Source organism: Cryptomeria japonica, chromosome 4 (genome assembly GCF_030272615.1).
Source record: "Cryptomeria japonica chromosome 4, Sugi_1.0, whole genome shotgun sequence".
Taxonomy (NCBI): domain Eukaryota; kingdom Viridiplantae; phylum Streptophyta; class Pinopsida; order Cupressales; family Cupressaceae; genus Cryptomeria; species Cryptomeria japonica.
The window spans coordinates 308,713,654-308,730,279 of record NC_081408.1 but is presented as its reverse complement, the minus strand read 5'-3'; the positions used below and the strand labels follow the sequence as shown (position 1 = coordinate 308,730,279).

General features: G+C 35.9%; 1 protein-coding gene across 2 annotated transcripts in view; it reads right to left on the bottom strand.

Annotated features, from left to right (window-relative positions):
* Positions 1–16,626, bottom strand: part of LOC131054298 (probable starch synthase 4, chloroplastic/amyloplastic) — a 130,959-nt gene that overhangs the window by 59,204 nt on the left and 55,129 nt on the right. For both annotated transcript variants that reach the window (XM_057988776.2, XM_057988783.2), the window contains exons 2-5: positions 12,318–12,693; positions 11,139–11,223; positions 9,876–10,971; positions 9,689–9,740 (exon numbers count right to left, since the gene is read on the bottom strand). In XM_057988776.2, the coding sequence (XP_057844759.1) occupies positions 9,689–9,740; positions 9,876–10,971; positions 11,139–11,223; positions 12,318–12,693 (1,609 nt within the window). The remainder of the gene's footprint in view (positions 1–9,688; positions 9,741–9,875; positions 10,972–11,138; positions 11,224–12,317; positions 12,694–16,626) is intronic.

The window sequence follows — 16,626 nt, the reverse complement described above, 5'->3', positions numbered from 1 at the left end:
CATTCTGGCACACCCTGCTACAAGTGGATTTATGTTGCATTTATGTGGTTGGTCCATCACTTTGTTGTGGATGGTATTAAAGACAGTTCTTCAAATGATGCTTAAACTATGCACGGGGCAGATATTGTGGATAGATGATGAGTGATGGCGAGGGCCAAAGGCCTCACAGCCATCAGATCATCACTAGGTGCTTCGGTGTGATTAATCCAAGTGAATGGAAATTCCATTGCTGAGCAAAATTATAAAAGGATGAATCAGAGATTGCATTCATGGAAGGAAGATTGCTTGCATTTCTTCGCAGAGGAAGAATCAGCATTCAGAGGGAGTCTGACATATCGTCAAAAGTAACCTTGGACAAGGAGGTGAGAAGATTGATTTCAGCTTCAAAGGGAGCTTGACATTTCAGCTTAGAGGGAGCTACCTCGTCATGAAGATTTGGTTAAAGCATTTTTCTATGTGATGGAGAAATTTGAGGTGAAATAATGAGTTCTTCTCTATGAGGGAGAAGTTCGAGGTGCAATCCCTTGCTAATGAGTTCTTCTCTATGAGGGAGAAGTTCGAGGATGAAATCCCTTGATTAATGAGTTCTTCTCTACGAGAGAAGTTCAAGGTGAAATCCCTTGATTAATGAGTTCTTCTCTACAAGAGAAGTTCGAGGTGAAATCCCTTGATCCACCCTCTAGGAGTAGCTATGGTGGAAGCCATGTGTATGACTTTATGATTTTTATTTATGTTTTCATTCACCCTCTAGGAGTAGCTATGGTGAATATTGTTATGATGAGATAACAACTTTATTGAATAAAATCTGTGATGAGACTCTGTTGACTTTCTTTGATTGCAGTTGTATATATCTGTCATGAGATGATGAATTGAAGATCTCTCTCTTGCTAAGAGGGAGTGCTGAATTTATAGCTGCGATAGAAGATCTTCATCGTCCTTTATTTAATTTGTGACTTCAGTTATTGTTTGTTGTCGATGAGATGGTTATGAGGATTTCGGTGAATTATCTTTGTAGCTGTCGGTGACTCTTCCTCTCCTCCGTGGAGTCTCTTCATGTCTCTGTCAGTGACTATTCCTCTCCACCATGGAGTCTCTTCATTCCTTTGTCGATGACTCTTCCCCTTCATCGTGGAGTCTCTTCATTTTGTGATTCGATTCTTTATATTCACCGCACCTTCAGTTTCGTGGTCTGCTTCCACTTCAGCGGATTGATAGATATATCGGTGGCTTCTCATTTTGAGAGCAAGTTGAGAATATTGTGCATGTGTAGTCTGATAGGTCGGTTATATTTTATGTTTTTTGTGTTCAGAGTTTTCAGTCTTATGAGATGTATCATTTGACTTCATTGTCATGGTTGATTTGTAGAGAATCAAACTTGTATTCATTTTCAAAGATATAATAAAGTTCGTTTTTGAGTGGGTTGGGTTTTTCACCCTCAAGTGGAGGGTTTTCCCAGAATAAATTGTGTATCTTGTTTCAGATTTCTGTGTTGCTAAAACATTAACAAATATCACGGTCAACCAGGCCATGATACTAAAAGTGTTATACTTTGAGGAGTAAGATTCAAGACTTCGTTGATAATAATACTATATCCGTAGCTACTGTGAATGACAAAGGAAACAAATCTGTAGCACCTCCTAATCAAAATCTCCAAATCTTCACCAACCCTTTGCCTTCTCACTCTACTAATGTTGTTGGGTCAAAGTCTATTTCCTTTTCTCTCAATGACCTTGGTGTAGAATCTAATAATATTGTGAATCTTGTTGACAAACCTACACCCCCTAAGGACCTCTGCATTACCTTTGATCCTAGTGAGACTATTGTTGCACCTGATGGCCCATTGTATATCACTGCAAAGATCAAAGACAAACTCTCACGAGGAGTGCTCATTGATCCAGTGTGTATGGTGAATGTGATCACTAAAGAATATCTCTACATTTTACAAGTGTATCAAGTAACATATGATAAAATTGATGTTATGGTCAAGATGTATGATGGTTTCTCTTGCCCTACTATTGGTTCTATTACCCTTCCCGTCGAGGTTGGTACTAAGTGCTTAGACGTGACTTTTTCTATTATTCCTACATCAAATAAGTGTGAAGTTGGAACATCCTTGGCTCTTTTCCATGAAAGCTATCCCTTCTACCATTCATAAATGTTTAAAATTCCCTCATAATGGCACTATCATAACAATTAATCATAGCCTTTACCAACACACGATGAAGCATGGAAATTTCACCCTTGATTACTTTTGGCCTAAACAACCTGAGCCTCTTAAGCCTTGAAGTGATGCCCTTTTTCTATCTTATCCAAAGTGGAAAAATAAGATGATCATATCTTTGAGTAAGCCTAGAGACCCTAGACCTATTCCTCCTCATGATGGACCTAGTATCCTTCCTACACCTTCTATTCCTCCCATATGGGCCACAATCCCCCACCTCCTACGTCTTACAAAGGAAAGCGCTTGGCATCTCTTATTTCTCAACCTAGTAGGGTTTCTCCCGTTCCTCCTCCTTCAAAGGAGAAAAGAAGCCTATGTCCATTGATCCTCAACCTTCACAACTCTCAGCTAAAACTAAAAGGAACCGTTGTGCAAGAGAACGCCAACGAAGACATCATGCTAAGGCTCGTGAACTTGCTTCCCAAACCATTTCCTCCCCGAAGATGCAAAATGTTGGCATGATCCCATTTGTCTAGCCTTCGCCTAACCCTAGGGAGGAAGTTCAACCTAAATCACCATGATTAAAAATGCTTAAGAAAAATGATGGTTCATGCTCTTTTCGTATTAAAGATCCTATTTTTATTAATCTAGATGATGAAATGGATGATGATGTTGTTCATGCTAACAATGTTGATTCTAATGATTATGATGATATGTAAGAGCTTGTTGATGTTAATCATGATCTATCTTCACATTTTTCAAAAGCATTAACCCTAGCTGCTAGTGACAAACAAAGTGACTCATCATTAGAGCATAGTCCTTATTTGAAACTTGTAGTAGCTCCATATACCGTGCTCGAAGTAGCTCCTCTTGCATCTTGTCCACCTTTGCAAAACAATATTCAACAAGATTGGGAGGAGGATGATTTGCTTGATTAGCTTCATTCATGTCATAGATTCTCTCTTGTGTGTTTGCTTGTTTGTAATGTGTTTCCCCCATGATGTGTTTTTGTGTTATGTTAAGTTCTCTTTAGATGACCCTTGTTACTTCGTTGGTACAAGGTAATAAAGAGGCCAAATCTCGTGACATTCTTCTATTTGTATCTCAATTCTTCTATATGTTGTCCCTTGTGTTGTCTACTTGGGGACAATGCAAAGCTTTTTGGTCTCTTCCATGTTGACACAAAAGACATATGTTCCCGTCTTCCATTGTGTTTGTACTTCCACTACCTTTGGGGGATGAGGTCAATTCAATACAAATATTCATGATATACATTATTTATCATAAGAGCTTACTGACTCTACAATTGGTGGATCCATTATGTGCCTTTTTCATAAATATTTTGTGACCATTATCCTTTGATTTGTCCTTTCTTGGGGGCATCTCATTGTGGTAACGTGCTTGTCTTTTGGATGCATGCTACCTTAAAGCAATTGCTCCCAATAAGGCGCATGGAATCACTTTAATGTGGGAGCATACACTCTGCTCAATGTTACCCTTTATACACACACCAAGACATGTTTTGATACTCAAGTTACTTTGCAAACTGGGCCTTTTGATTTGTAATTTCGTATTTTTCTTTTTCATGACTCCTAGTAAGCAAATCTTACTAGGCTAGTAGTCATGTTCTCTCTCTCTTTTGTCTTTATTATGATGTTCCTTTTATCTTGATATTAGAGTAGTAAGATCCTAAAGTCCCTGGGTTAGTGCATCTTGTCTCTTTGATATCTTGATGAAAGTTTTCAATGCAAACCTTTGTATTTTTACCGCGAGTATGCTTAGTCTCATCATACACCCACTAAACTAGGGGCTAAACGTAGCATCCTTTATTGTACTCGCCTACAATTTTGTCCTCACTTGGACCTCACTTTGGCACTTCGGCTTCCAAGACCTGACTAAAGTGTTGATTCTACTCACACAACCTATCAAACATGCTTTTTCACTATCTTTACAGACTCCCCCAAAACCTAGAGACCTGATTTCCAGGACCATAGTGTTGGGCGCGCTAGTCCTAAATCAGGACCATGGGGCCATGATCCTCACAAAAAGGGCCCAATTTGGGGCCTCATAACGATCACATAATTTTAGTGGGGACCTAGATCCTATGTGGGCATGTGTCGGAAATTCAATTTGTTTTTCGACGAGCAAGTATAAAAGGAGGTCTACCCCTCTCATCTTAAAGCTAACAAATCAAAATCAAAATCTACACTCTAGCAAATTCAAGCAAGCAATCAGTCTTTCATCAAGCATTGGAGCAGAAGTGAAGTCATGTTTCAGACATTGAAGATGACATCCATGATCTATGTTTTATGAAGACAACATACATGAAACCATAATTCTTTTGTGAAGGTCAAACAAAACTTCATTGAGGTATATCATTAGTGTTTCAATCATTTTCAGCCTTCCGCTCAAAAGGAAAGCATTTTACTACAATCTTTCATTTACATTTATCAATTCAATTTCATGGTTAATTCCAAAACGGGGTTTGACCTATTTCCAACAATTTTCCCATTCTCTCTATGTGTAGGAACAGGTATAGAGCTGTGCTCGAGAGAATCAACAAAGTTCACAAAGATGAACATGTTCAACTTTCGACAGCAAAAAATTCGGAGGGCAATGGCGAAATGATACTAACTAGTCTCGAAAAATCAGGATGAACTTTTGAGAGTAGATTCCAGATAGCTTATTTTGCCCAAATCCAAGTCAATAGCTCCGTGCAACATCTGTAGCTTACTGTTTCTATCAAAAAACTTCAATTATCACCTATTTTGCCTTAATCATCAACAATCAAATCAATTCAATTTTAGGAAGGAGAAAGGCCCTACCCAAGAGAGCTGGAATCTAATCAAAATCGCAGTCTTCTAAGGCTAGATTTATTAGATTCCTTCTTCCAAATGTAATAGTTAATTAGGTCATTTAATGGTTTTATTATCTTAATTAACCCTAACCCTAATTTTCCACCATTACAGTCACCAATATTGGCATTGGCACATCATTATAGTCATATTATACCATACCATAAAAAGAGCTATTGACATTGGCACATCATTATTGTCATATATTACCATACCATAAAAAGAGCCATGTGCTTTGATACCACTGGAAAGTTCTGATATTTCTTAAATGAAAATATAAAACAACATTTACAAGAAGGATCAAATAAGAGCACATGAAGATGCAAAACAGATTTAGGTAGGAACCATTGTACCCTAATAAGTAGTAAGCTCAATCATAATCAACATAATGAGACATGATGAAGCTCAGCTCTTACCCAAATGATTAATAATCCACAATGACAGATGATCAAATGCTACAAATGCCAAATTTATATACATCAAAAGAATAGAGGGAAACCCTATGCAAAAAAGCTTAATTAAAAAGATTTTGAAACAAAAGGTTGCCCACTAATGATAATGACAAATAATAACACTAATAATATTGACTCAAGAAAATATTACATCCCAACACAAAATCACATACAATCAAAAGCTTAACAACATGAATTGACCACTAAAATATGAGCATTCACCACATAAAATATGTTATCTATAGAATGCAAACTCAGCAAGAAGTCGAGTACTTGAGAGTTTTTATATTAATCTCAAGTATTCATGATCAACTAGTCAAAAATTTGTGTTGGGTTTTTTAACTCAGTGATTTTGTGTTGTTGACTCACCACAGCAAGGAACATGCACTGGGTGTAGAAAAAAAGTGCTTTTTCATGTTTGAAACTCTCATCTGCCCATTTTCAACATACACAGCATCAAGAAAGCATTCTAGAGCAAATTGAGACAGTTTTTTAGAGGATTTGAAGAACAATTTTCTGAAATTTCGCATTTGCATCGGATTAGTTCATATTTTTTCCTTTTTTTCCAAGCATATGAACTCATAAATCATTTCTAATATGTTAAGCATGTAAAAAGTACATATTTTATTGCATTAAATTGATTCAATTCATGTAATTTGTTTGTTGATTAAAATTTAATTGATTCACACTGATTTGAATCAAATTTTTCTCAATTTTTTTATATTTTCTGAATATAGGCTTTAAGTTATAGAGTTAAAAGATGATTATTTTGTCAAATTCGATAATTCAATTAACATATTACTTAAAAAAAATTCAAATACATCTGTTTTTGCTTTAAAAAATTAAATTCATGTTTAAATTGCTATTATATTTTTAAACTCTATCTTTTTTGTTCTTATCAATATCTCAAGCTAATATACAATCACAATGGCATCCATCTGTACATCAAGTTCAACTCAACAAGTGGAAATCGTCCAATTGGAGTTAGACCCCCTTGAAATTGTGACCCTGCTTGGAAATATGTCATAATGGAAGCAATTGTTAAGTCTATGATTTATACTCGGTGCTCAAAAAAGCTTAGTGGAGGCATCAATCACCTCAAATACCATCTTTTAGGCATTTCTAATCACAATTCCAAGCCCATCTAGCAACCCCAAAAGAGATGAAACAAGACATAATGGCACTTCTTGCATTATTGAATTAAAAAAGTTGGAAAGGACCAAGACACAAGTAACCATAGACTCAACCATTGCTCCTAATTTGCCAATAGAATCAAATATAAATAAAACGAGCATTATGGGTTGTAATCACACTCCAAGCATACATGGCACATTCACCTCTTCCAACTCATGTAGAACTCAAATGCAAGGAATTATTGTGCCTAGAAACATAGAAGGAGCACAACCTTCATTGAAAGCTACAAGGTGAAACAAAAAGGCACACAAAGAGAGGATAAGGCATGCACAAAATTTTGGTATTACGACATTCCCTTTAACATGGCAAAGAGTCCATATTAAGAGTATTTGGTGACAACATTCACAATTGCAAGGGTACAAAACATCCTCTCCAAGAGAGTGAGTGACAAGTTGCTCCAATATGCTATTGCAGATGAAAATAATTGTGGAAGAGCAAAAGAAGCAGTGACAAAAGTTTGAATGCACAATTCTTTTAGTAGGGTGGATAGATGGAAGGAACCACACCCTTGTCAATTTTTTAGTGTTTACAAATGGTGAGTAGTTTTTTTTTAAGTCGGTGCCTCCAACAAAATAAAGCGCAAAAAGAATGAGCTTTATCTTGGAGAAGGTTGTTTCAGAGGTGGGCATATAAAATGTTGCCCAAATTATTACTAGCAATGCAGTGGCATATGTGCCAGCTGGAAGATTTCCTCAAGAGAGGCATCCAGCACTCTTTTGGACCCCTTGTATGGCCCAATGCCTTAAGCCTAGAGAACATTGGCAAAATTGATCGAGTGAGACCAATTATAAAAGACGTGAGGAATATAACAAAATGTATTTATAATAACCTGGGAGTTAACCGTTTGATAAGAGATCACACCAAGCGGAAAGAGCTTGTACAATCAAATGCCAAAAGGTTTGCAACTAATTTTCAAACATTACAAAGTATTTATAATTGAAGCAAATATTTGTGTGTCAAGCATCACTAAACAAAACATATTCAAAGAAGGATGATGGAGAAAGGATTGCAAAACAAATTTTCGATGATGCCTTTTCCAAGAAAGTTTTAGAGGTTATCAAGGTGACCTCAAACTTCAATTTAAATTTCAAATCGAATCCTTTATTTTTCAGCTTAAAAAATATTTAGTCTCATTGCAAATTTTAACTTTAATTTGTTTGTATTTTGTAGGTATTGGAGCCACTAATAAGGGTTTTGTACTTGATAGATGGGGAAACCTAACGGGGATACATTTATTAGGCCATGCATAGGGCCAAAGAGACCATCCAAAACTATTACAACGGAGATGCAAGTAGATTTTCCTTTATTTGGGAGATCATTGATCAGAGATGGACCAATAAAATCCACAAACCCATCCATGCAATGGATTCCTACCTTAACCCCAAGTTTTTCTTGTCTAATAGCTTCACAGATTCTAATGGATTGGTTATAGAGGGCTTCTCCACAAGCATTGAGAGGATGACACTTGAGGTTGATGTGAGAGACCTTATCAATTCAAAGTTGTAGAATTATTAGCAAGCTAAGGGAGGCTCTTTTCTTCGCCACTAACTATTTGAGGAAGTTCCACCCAAAAACCAAGTAAGAAAAAGTGAAGTCTTATATCTTGCAATTTACAAATTACAATTATTAATAGATATCGTTTATTTACAAACTCTTGAATATTTGATTTGCAAGTCCTTGGTGGAAGGACAAAAGTGAAAATACCCCAAAACTCCAAAAGCTAGCTGTCTGAATTCTATCTCAACCTTGCAGTGGTTATAATTGTGAGCATAACTAGAGTTTGTTTGACATCACTCACATGAAGAAGGGTAATAAGATGACTCAACAATGCCTCACTAGCCTAGTTTTAGTGGAATACAACCTTCAACTCTGCACAAGAAATGTGGAGCACTAATCAGGGCAGCCTATTGATTTGGATGAGATTGATCCCTATAATGATTGGACCATGTAGAATGATGAGCCCTCCTTATTTATAGAGGATGAAAGTGTTCATTTCAAGAGGCAAGCTACAGTGAAAATAGAAGAGATTGGATTGTCATTGATGTACCAAGGAGTCATTTGATTCTAGTAGCAATGTGGAGCTATACACAGTGTTCTAGGCCAAGCGGGGAGCCATAACTAAGTGTGATGACTAGATCCGCTATTGCCCAAGTTTTCACTAGAAATGGGAAGAGCAAATTGTTAAAACTTGTAATTTTTTACTTGCTTAAATATGCAATTTATGATGATGATTTTGAAAGATAATCATCATAAATTCGAGATAGATATCAATTGGCAGCTAGCTATTGCATCTAGATTCACATGATAATATGATTTTGTAATCCATTTGTATTCGAGAATCAAATCTAAAAAGACAAAACCTCCTAGTTTTTTGACACATTTGATTCATTTTGTAATTGAATTTTGCAAAACAATTGTGTTTTCAAAGAAATTTAAGTGCTTTTTTGAGTTGCCAAGTTTTGATGATTTTTTGCTAGGTTAGAAATTTTGGGCTAGCCAACTACTCACAGAGTCCAAGTTTGTGAAATATGGGGTTACCAATTGCCAGCAATCTAAATTATTACATCCATCTGTTCTCTGTAGAGAAAATAGAAATCCACTCCTTGTGATCAAATTTTACAAAGTGCTAAACACTATCTATGAGGAGAGTAGGTATACAAATACAGTTAAGTCCTAATAACAAACCAGAACACTTTCTTCCACAAAAAGGAAAGCAGATATACAATAAGAATGCTTGTAATCCAGGTAACAAAGACTAGTTAAAGATAATCGATCAACACAAAAAGAGGCATAGAAAACTGAATAATATTAAAATTTAATCAACAAAGATGCAAAATAATAATCTGGCTGTCTGGCTTAATCAATATTGCATGAAATGTAATATGTACATCTAAATGAAAACAATGGCTGAGAATAAGAGGTAAGCTAGGACATAGATAATGTTTTCAGAAGGGCATGTTTCTTGCTGTTCACTAGTTTTTTTTCATAATTTCCTTACTGTTTATTACACGTATCTCTAAATTTACCTTGGCAATAGGTGCCATTTCCGCTGCAATATGAACCACATGCAACCCTGGCCTGTAACACCAAAATATAACCGCGAGGAATTTAAAATGCAACCCATGGACAGAAGATTCTAGACTAACTTTTTTAAGTAACATTATGAAAATTCATATCAAAGGAGAGCATTAAGAATAAACAAAGTAGTTTCACCTTGTACTTGTTCTTGTAAGTTTCATTAGGCTAGCAATCACATCATTCTCATTCTTGTTCTGGCACTGTACATAAACATCTTTAAGTTGTGAACTCCTACGCCAGGCCATCTCCCTTAATATTTTTGCATCCTCAATAGTTATCTTCTTCTCAAGCATCCAGCCATCTAGAGAAAGGAGTAGATTGCTCCAAAATTCCCAGGGCAATTCTTGAACAGGTTCATCTAAAGATTGTCTCTTGCTTTTTTTCTTCAACAGTTCAAGACTCCTTTGAAATGTTTCTACTTCTTGTTGATATATTTTAAGCTGAGATCGTATATCATTGTCTGATTCATTAAGTCGTTGCTCTAAAATTTTAACTTGTTCTCGTAAAAGTGAGTTTTCTTCCAGTGTATGTTCTAATAAATCTTTATCCAGTTCAGATTGATGCAAAGCTTCTTCTAGTCTGCAAATCTTCTCTTCAAGAGCTTTTCTTGTGGCTACAACATCATCTTGCAAAAGCCTACTCTTTACAGAATTCTTCAATTCTGCTTGTAAGTCTTCAACCCTTCTCCTTAGAACCTGACACTCAGCCTTCACATTGGCAAGCTCACTTGTCTTTGCCTCAGCAATAGCAAGTCTGGACTCTAATTGTTTATTGGCATGCTTAACAGACAAGCTCTCTTTCTCAAGCTCTGCAACATGTTGATTATTTGTTTCCATGTTTGAGAGTTTTGATTTCAGAACGTTTACCTCTTCCTTTAGCAACTTTTTTTCGGCCTTTATCTCATCAAGCTCGTGAGCAGTAGCAGAAGAATTACTAATATGCGACTTCAAGACCGCACTGCGCTCTTGAAAATCCTTGTTATGCACCTTTAAATCTTGTGTGCCCTTCCAAATACTTTCCCTTTCAGCAATTTCCCTTTTCAGTCTTTCAAGTTCACCCTCAAGAAACTCATTTTTTATTTTTTCCTGTGTAGCTTGTTTAAGTCTTGCATCTGTTTCTGCCAGACGGCATTTTAAGAGATTAATTTCACCTTGTAAAGAATCTTTCTCAGCACGAGCCTGATCAAGCTCTTCTAAAGAAGAGATGCGTGCTTTGTTAAGAAGCAAAATATCTGCCAGGAAAAAGGACTTCCATAAGGCCTAATTTTCATGGTAATCTCAGATGCAGATAATGTCAAATATGAAATCCTAATCATTCTATCTCACAGTAAATTCATTAGAAATGAACAATGAATTAAAAAACCACTTGATAAGGAAAAAATCTGAGCAGATAGCATACTCTTTTCTGCATCCTTTATCATGGTCATCAAATCCTCAATGCGGACACCTGAATGCCCGCCTTGGCTATCATTGTCTTGCATTTTCTGCATAAGGTTCACATTAAAGAAAACAGAGATTAGCATCCCTACTTATTATTAAACTTATCCTTTATAAAAGACTACCAATTATTCAGAATATTTTTCTGCAACATTCAAACTCTTCAATCCACAATATATGGAAGTGGAGAAACGCAACTTAGCTAACAGAATAGACCATTTACAGGATGACATCAAATATCAGATATCGGGAACAATTTTTTTTAAATTGATTATTTTTCAGTTACAAAATCTCACTCTTATGAGGTTTGGATTTATATTTAGTAGTAAAACAACACAAGTATCTGCTCAATACACTTGAGTAATTAACATCAGTCTTGATGGCCAGATACATGAAGCCAAATTTACTCAGTTAAAGCACAGCACCAAAGGTAACAGTTAAATTCAAAGTGGCAAGAACAGCATTCATCTTTCCCAAATAGATTACCAGCATGGCATTACCAGTTGCTACAGACACAGAGGCATGTTATCATGTCACTGACTGGTTTCTGCTCACAAGCAACAGTTAGAATCCATAATCATAATTGGGACAGATTGTGTTTCCTTAACAAAAAAACAAAATATAAAGACAAGACAGATTGCAATTTAAAAAATGTGCTCACTTTTCTGTTCACTTAGAAGGAATCTACGCTTAAAGAAAGAATCTCAAGCTATGAAAATTAATTAGGGTCATCTTTTTCATGTATGATTCTCAAGACCTTATTTCTCCTGGAAAATTTGTTCAGTTTTGATCAAAGGTGGAACTGAATCACAATAAAGGGCAGATGAACATTTTAACAAATTAGGAAGCATATTTACATTATTCAACAAAAGTATTTCATCCTTAAGAGATTTTGAAACTTTTATAGAATATGATTCTGATAAATTAAGCTAAAATAGCATGCTAAAAACAAATCTGACATGTGATTTGGCAGCTTAGAAGTTGAGCTTTTAGGAACACATTGTGGAACTTTAATTTGATTTCTTTCTCCAAAGGTAGCCTTCTGAAATTCCAAAATGGAAATTCCTTGTACTTTGAAAAAATAAAAGCAGCGAAGCAGGCATCAGTAGATACAGATAACAAAGGAACCTTGAGACAGTACCAAAGATTGTGTGTCTGTGCTTTCCGCTATAATTGACTGCGCTGGTACAATGGCACCTGTAAATGGTTCTGCACTACAATTCAATGCAACTAACTCTGTATCATTAGCTATCTCATTTGGTAAAGCACTTGGAAGTTCAATCTCATTCTTCGCCAGAGATCGCATGTCTTCCCTTTCCTCCATATTTGACTTTTTTGTAACATTGGGACCTGTGGACAGTTCTGCACTACCATTTAATGCAACTAACTCTGGCTCATCTGTTGTCTCATTTGTTGAAGCACTTGGAAGCTCGATATTTTTCTTGCCCAAACGCTTTGCATTGTTCACAGATCGCCTATCTAAGCCAACTGTTGTACGCTTCTGTGAAACCTTCCTACTGTGCATTCAAAATAAAAAAATGGTGTTATATAATACTAATTTGCCATCTTCAAGCGAAAAATAACTTGAGAGAATATACATGTTCAAAGTCTATGTGTAGATGTGAGTGTGTACATATGTATCAACGGTAATAAATTATGAGGTACTCATGTACATAAAGAACAGAAGCAATGACACTGGGCAAAATTATAAATTCAGACTGAATTCTTCCATCCTTTAACAAATATTGTGTCCCAGAAATATGGATTCCACATAATAGTAGCAGAGTTCAACATCTTGTATATCACATGATGTTTAAACCATTAAAATCATAAATCCTTTTCAAAGATCAATAATCTATTATGAATTCTTTGGTCCGTAGTCTAAATGTAATTTGCCTCTCATGGATTGTTCATCTGTCAAACTGCCTATTTTCCTTCTTCCTTTTTTCCCTATTGCTTGCATAAGAGTGTTTAGTGTTAATTTTCTATAGATTGATTTCTAAATCAAAATAAATACGGAAAGAGACATTTTGAAAAACAAAATCAATGAAAGTGATGCCATTAAGTTTGTCAAATGTGGAAAACTTAAGCACCTCTCCTTTAAGATTGCCTAATCATGTAACTCAACTCTGAGTCATTTGCATATTCACTCTACAATTGGATTTCATAAGCCAGTAGCCAAGCATTTTACTAAACCTCGGTTAATGCTGATACTAAATATTGAAGTTTTTTTATTTTTCAAGAGCATCTCCCTACTTGAAATATTATTATTGCAGAAAATCTATGTCCTTCCCTTTATGTTGATCTATGTAGCTAGGTTGGAGCCCTTCTAGGGCTGACCTAGCACACCTTGCGTGTGTATGGCCCTGCCAGCCTTAGAAGACATAAATGTTTTTTTTTGTATTAACCAAGCCCTAAGTGGGCAGCATATGTAACTTGTGTAATTTGTATCTTAATTATGATCTATTCCTCTTGGCGCCAATATTGACAAGGCTGACCTAAAATGATTTGGGATGCTAGCGGCTCATACATATACAAGTCAGCATTCATTGTTCAAATATACACTCAAGCGAATTACTTCTCTAATCAGCAATTCATCTAAGTATTCAGCGAATCCTTCTAAGAGGTCGGCGAATTCTTCTTGAAGACAGCAAACATCGTCTAGAAGACAGCGAACCTTATCTAGAAGACAGCGAACATCACTGAGTGACTACGAACTGGTTTCAAGTGGCAGCAGTCATCATTTGAAGATCAGCAACCTATTCTTGAAGGCTGTGAACACCATCCTAGGATCAGCGAACTTCATCCCTGTGACAGCAACATTTGTATTGCAGATAAGTTCATCATTATAGTTTGCCCTAGAAGATATTACTGTGCATGGTTTGCTGATTGCTTCAAGTGTTGAAGCTCATTGTAAAGATACATTTGCTTAATCAAGATCTGAGATTAGTTGCTGGGTATTTCACCTCCAAAAGGGAGGTTTTCCCAGGGTATATTGGTGTTTATTGTGCACATTGCTTTGGTTCTATTATTTCTGATTATTTTGCTACAGTCTGATACAAAATTAACACTTTACCCAGTTATATTTCACTTAGCATGGAAGCATATTCATCCATTACAACATCAAGCACCTTTCTTTCTACTTCACTATCTCAAACACCACTTTGTAGTATGTACCAAATTAGCAATACTAATTGATCTTCAACATGTACAAATATCAAATTTATTTTAGCCTCCATACCTTGGTTGAATGTAATATTGAATGTTGCAGTTAATACTTTTACTAGATCAACATTTCCCCACTTCAATGCTTCTTGCAGAAAATCCATGCTGCTCCCTTCCCCCAATTTTATTCAACTTAGCATGGAAACTTATGCATCCATTTCAACATCTGGCGAGAATATTTCTAGTTCCTTGTGTTAACCCACACTTTACAGTATGTACCAAACTGGAGCTAACTTTTAGTCTTCAACATGCAGAGTTTCCAAATTTGTCATTGCTTCTTTACATACTTCTACTTGAAGTCCTTTTGCACTTTTCTAGGATTCCTTTTATGGAAGTCATTATTTCTTCAACTCAGTTGTTCATGTCCAAACTTTTCCAAAAGTCTGTCCAAAACAACTGGCCTAAACAATCCTAATTTGGAGGAGCAGTTGTTTTTAGCAATCTTTCAAAAAACTTTAGGATTGATTAAAATGAAAATGATGAGAAAACTCAAGGTGCAGGGCCTAGAAAGAAAACTAACCAGAGACGAAACAAGGTGAAAAAATCTATCTAGAGATTCTATATTATCAAAGAAAAAGACACAAGAACTTGCTTTGGAAACATAAACATGCATTTAATAAACTCTGGGCTTGTACATACGATGAAAGAATGTATGCCTGCCCAAACAAATCAAAACAACAGAAAATCTTCTGTAGACAGAGATCTTCATTGGATGAATGGCACTTCACACGGCCATCAAAGGAATCTTTAAAGAGGTTGCAAATTGCAAATAACACCTGGAAAGGAGTTATATTCTACTAGATGATGAATGTGACTAAAAACAAAACCTACCAAAAGTATAAACTATAAATTCTGTAGGTTACAACTAATTAATCTCATGGTACCCTGATCCATGAGGATCCAGAAAAACAAATCCCTTCATCAAACAATCAAGAGTTCAATCAAAAAACAAAGCTTAAAAAGAGAACATTTTCCAAAATGAAAAAATTGCCACCTAGAACATGGTAGTGGTTACGTTGTTGTCAAGGTAGTTTTGCAAATGCCAGTGGAGGTTGCAGATGTGTGTGGTATTTTGCATATCTTGTGGTGATTTTGCATTTGTCATGGTGGTCACATATATGGGATGGCAGTTTAATCTTAATACCAATGGAAGTTTTGCATGTTCCAAACAAAGAAACAGAGTAACAAAGGAAGATATGACTTTTCAGGTTCCTTGAAGCTAGGAATTCCTTTAGTTCCTAAAAGGACACTTCCACTATACCATATGTGGAAGTAATATAAACCCATAAAGGCAATAGCGAATGAGATTAGACTTAGACAGTTCACATAGTTGTAGGAGTAAGAATAATTGATACAAGAGTAGCTCAGTGAATGTCACAGTGGGGTGATTGTTGCATATACGCTATCTCAGTTCTTTATACCTACTTTTGGCCAAAGGAAGGAGAGGAAGCTGGGTAATTGCCATTTCAAGCTAATTTTCCCAAATAAGGTTTCTAACTCAATTTCTGTGTCAAGTTTGTTGTAGATGTTCTTCTTCATTGTTTTTATGGTTGATTATCTATTTTTCAAGCAACTATAGTATTGTTTCATTTCCACAACTTAAGATCACTAATTCTACCACTATTTGTACTTTTAATTTCTGCCACTTTGAAGCATAATTCAAGAACATCATAAACATTTGTAGTTTTCTAACAAGCATAGAAATTTGAAATATTGCACATCACAGTGGTGTCAGATTAACTCAATCTTTGAGTATCATGCATAGTTTTTAGTGATTAATATTACAGTAATATCTCATTAATGAGATCTCCAGTTCATCTGCGCTCCCTTTATAAGTAGGCATATCAGATGGATTCTACCACAGGTTGGTATGTTCAAGCTAAATTTTAATTGTGCCTTTAGGGGCAATCCAGAGGCCCTTGGGAGCTCAGTGTATAATTAGGGATTCAAAAGGAGAGCTGATAAAGACTTATCCAACAAGCTCACAACAGGGACCAACAAAGAAGCTGAAGCTTTGGCCCTTCTCCTTGGTCTCTAATTAGTTCGATCATACAAAACCATGTCGTTGATTATTGAAGGGGCCTTGATGGCTATCATTCCATGCATCAAAAAAAAAGCAGCCATACAGGAAAATCAACAATATACTAAATGAACCTTGGAAAATCCTTAATATCCTACAAAATTTCTCTATCCCACATTGCTATCATGAAGGCAATTGAGTGGTT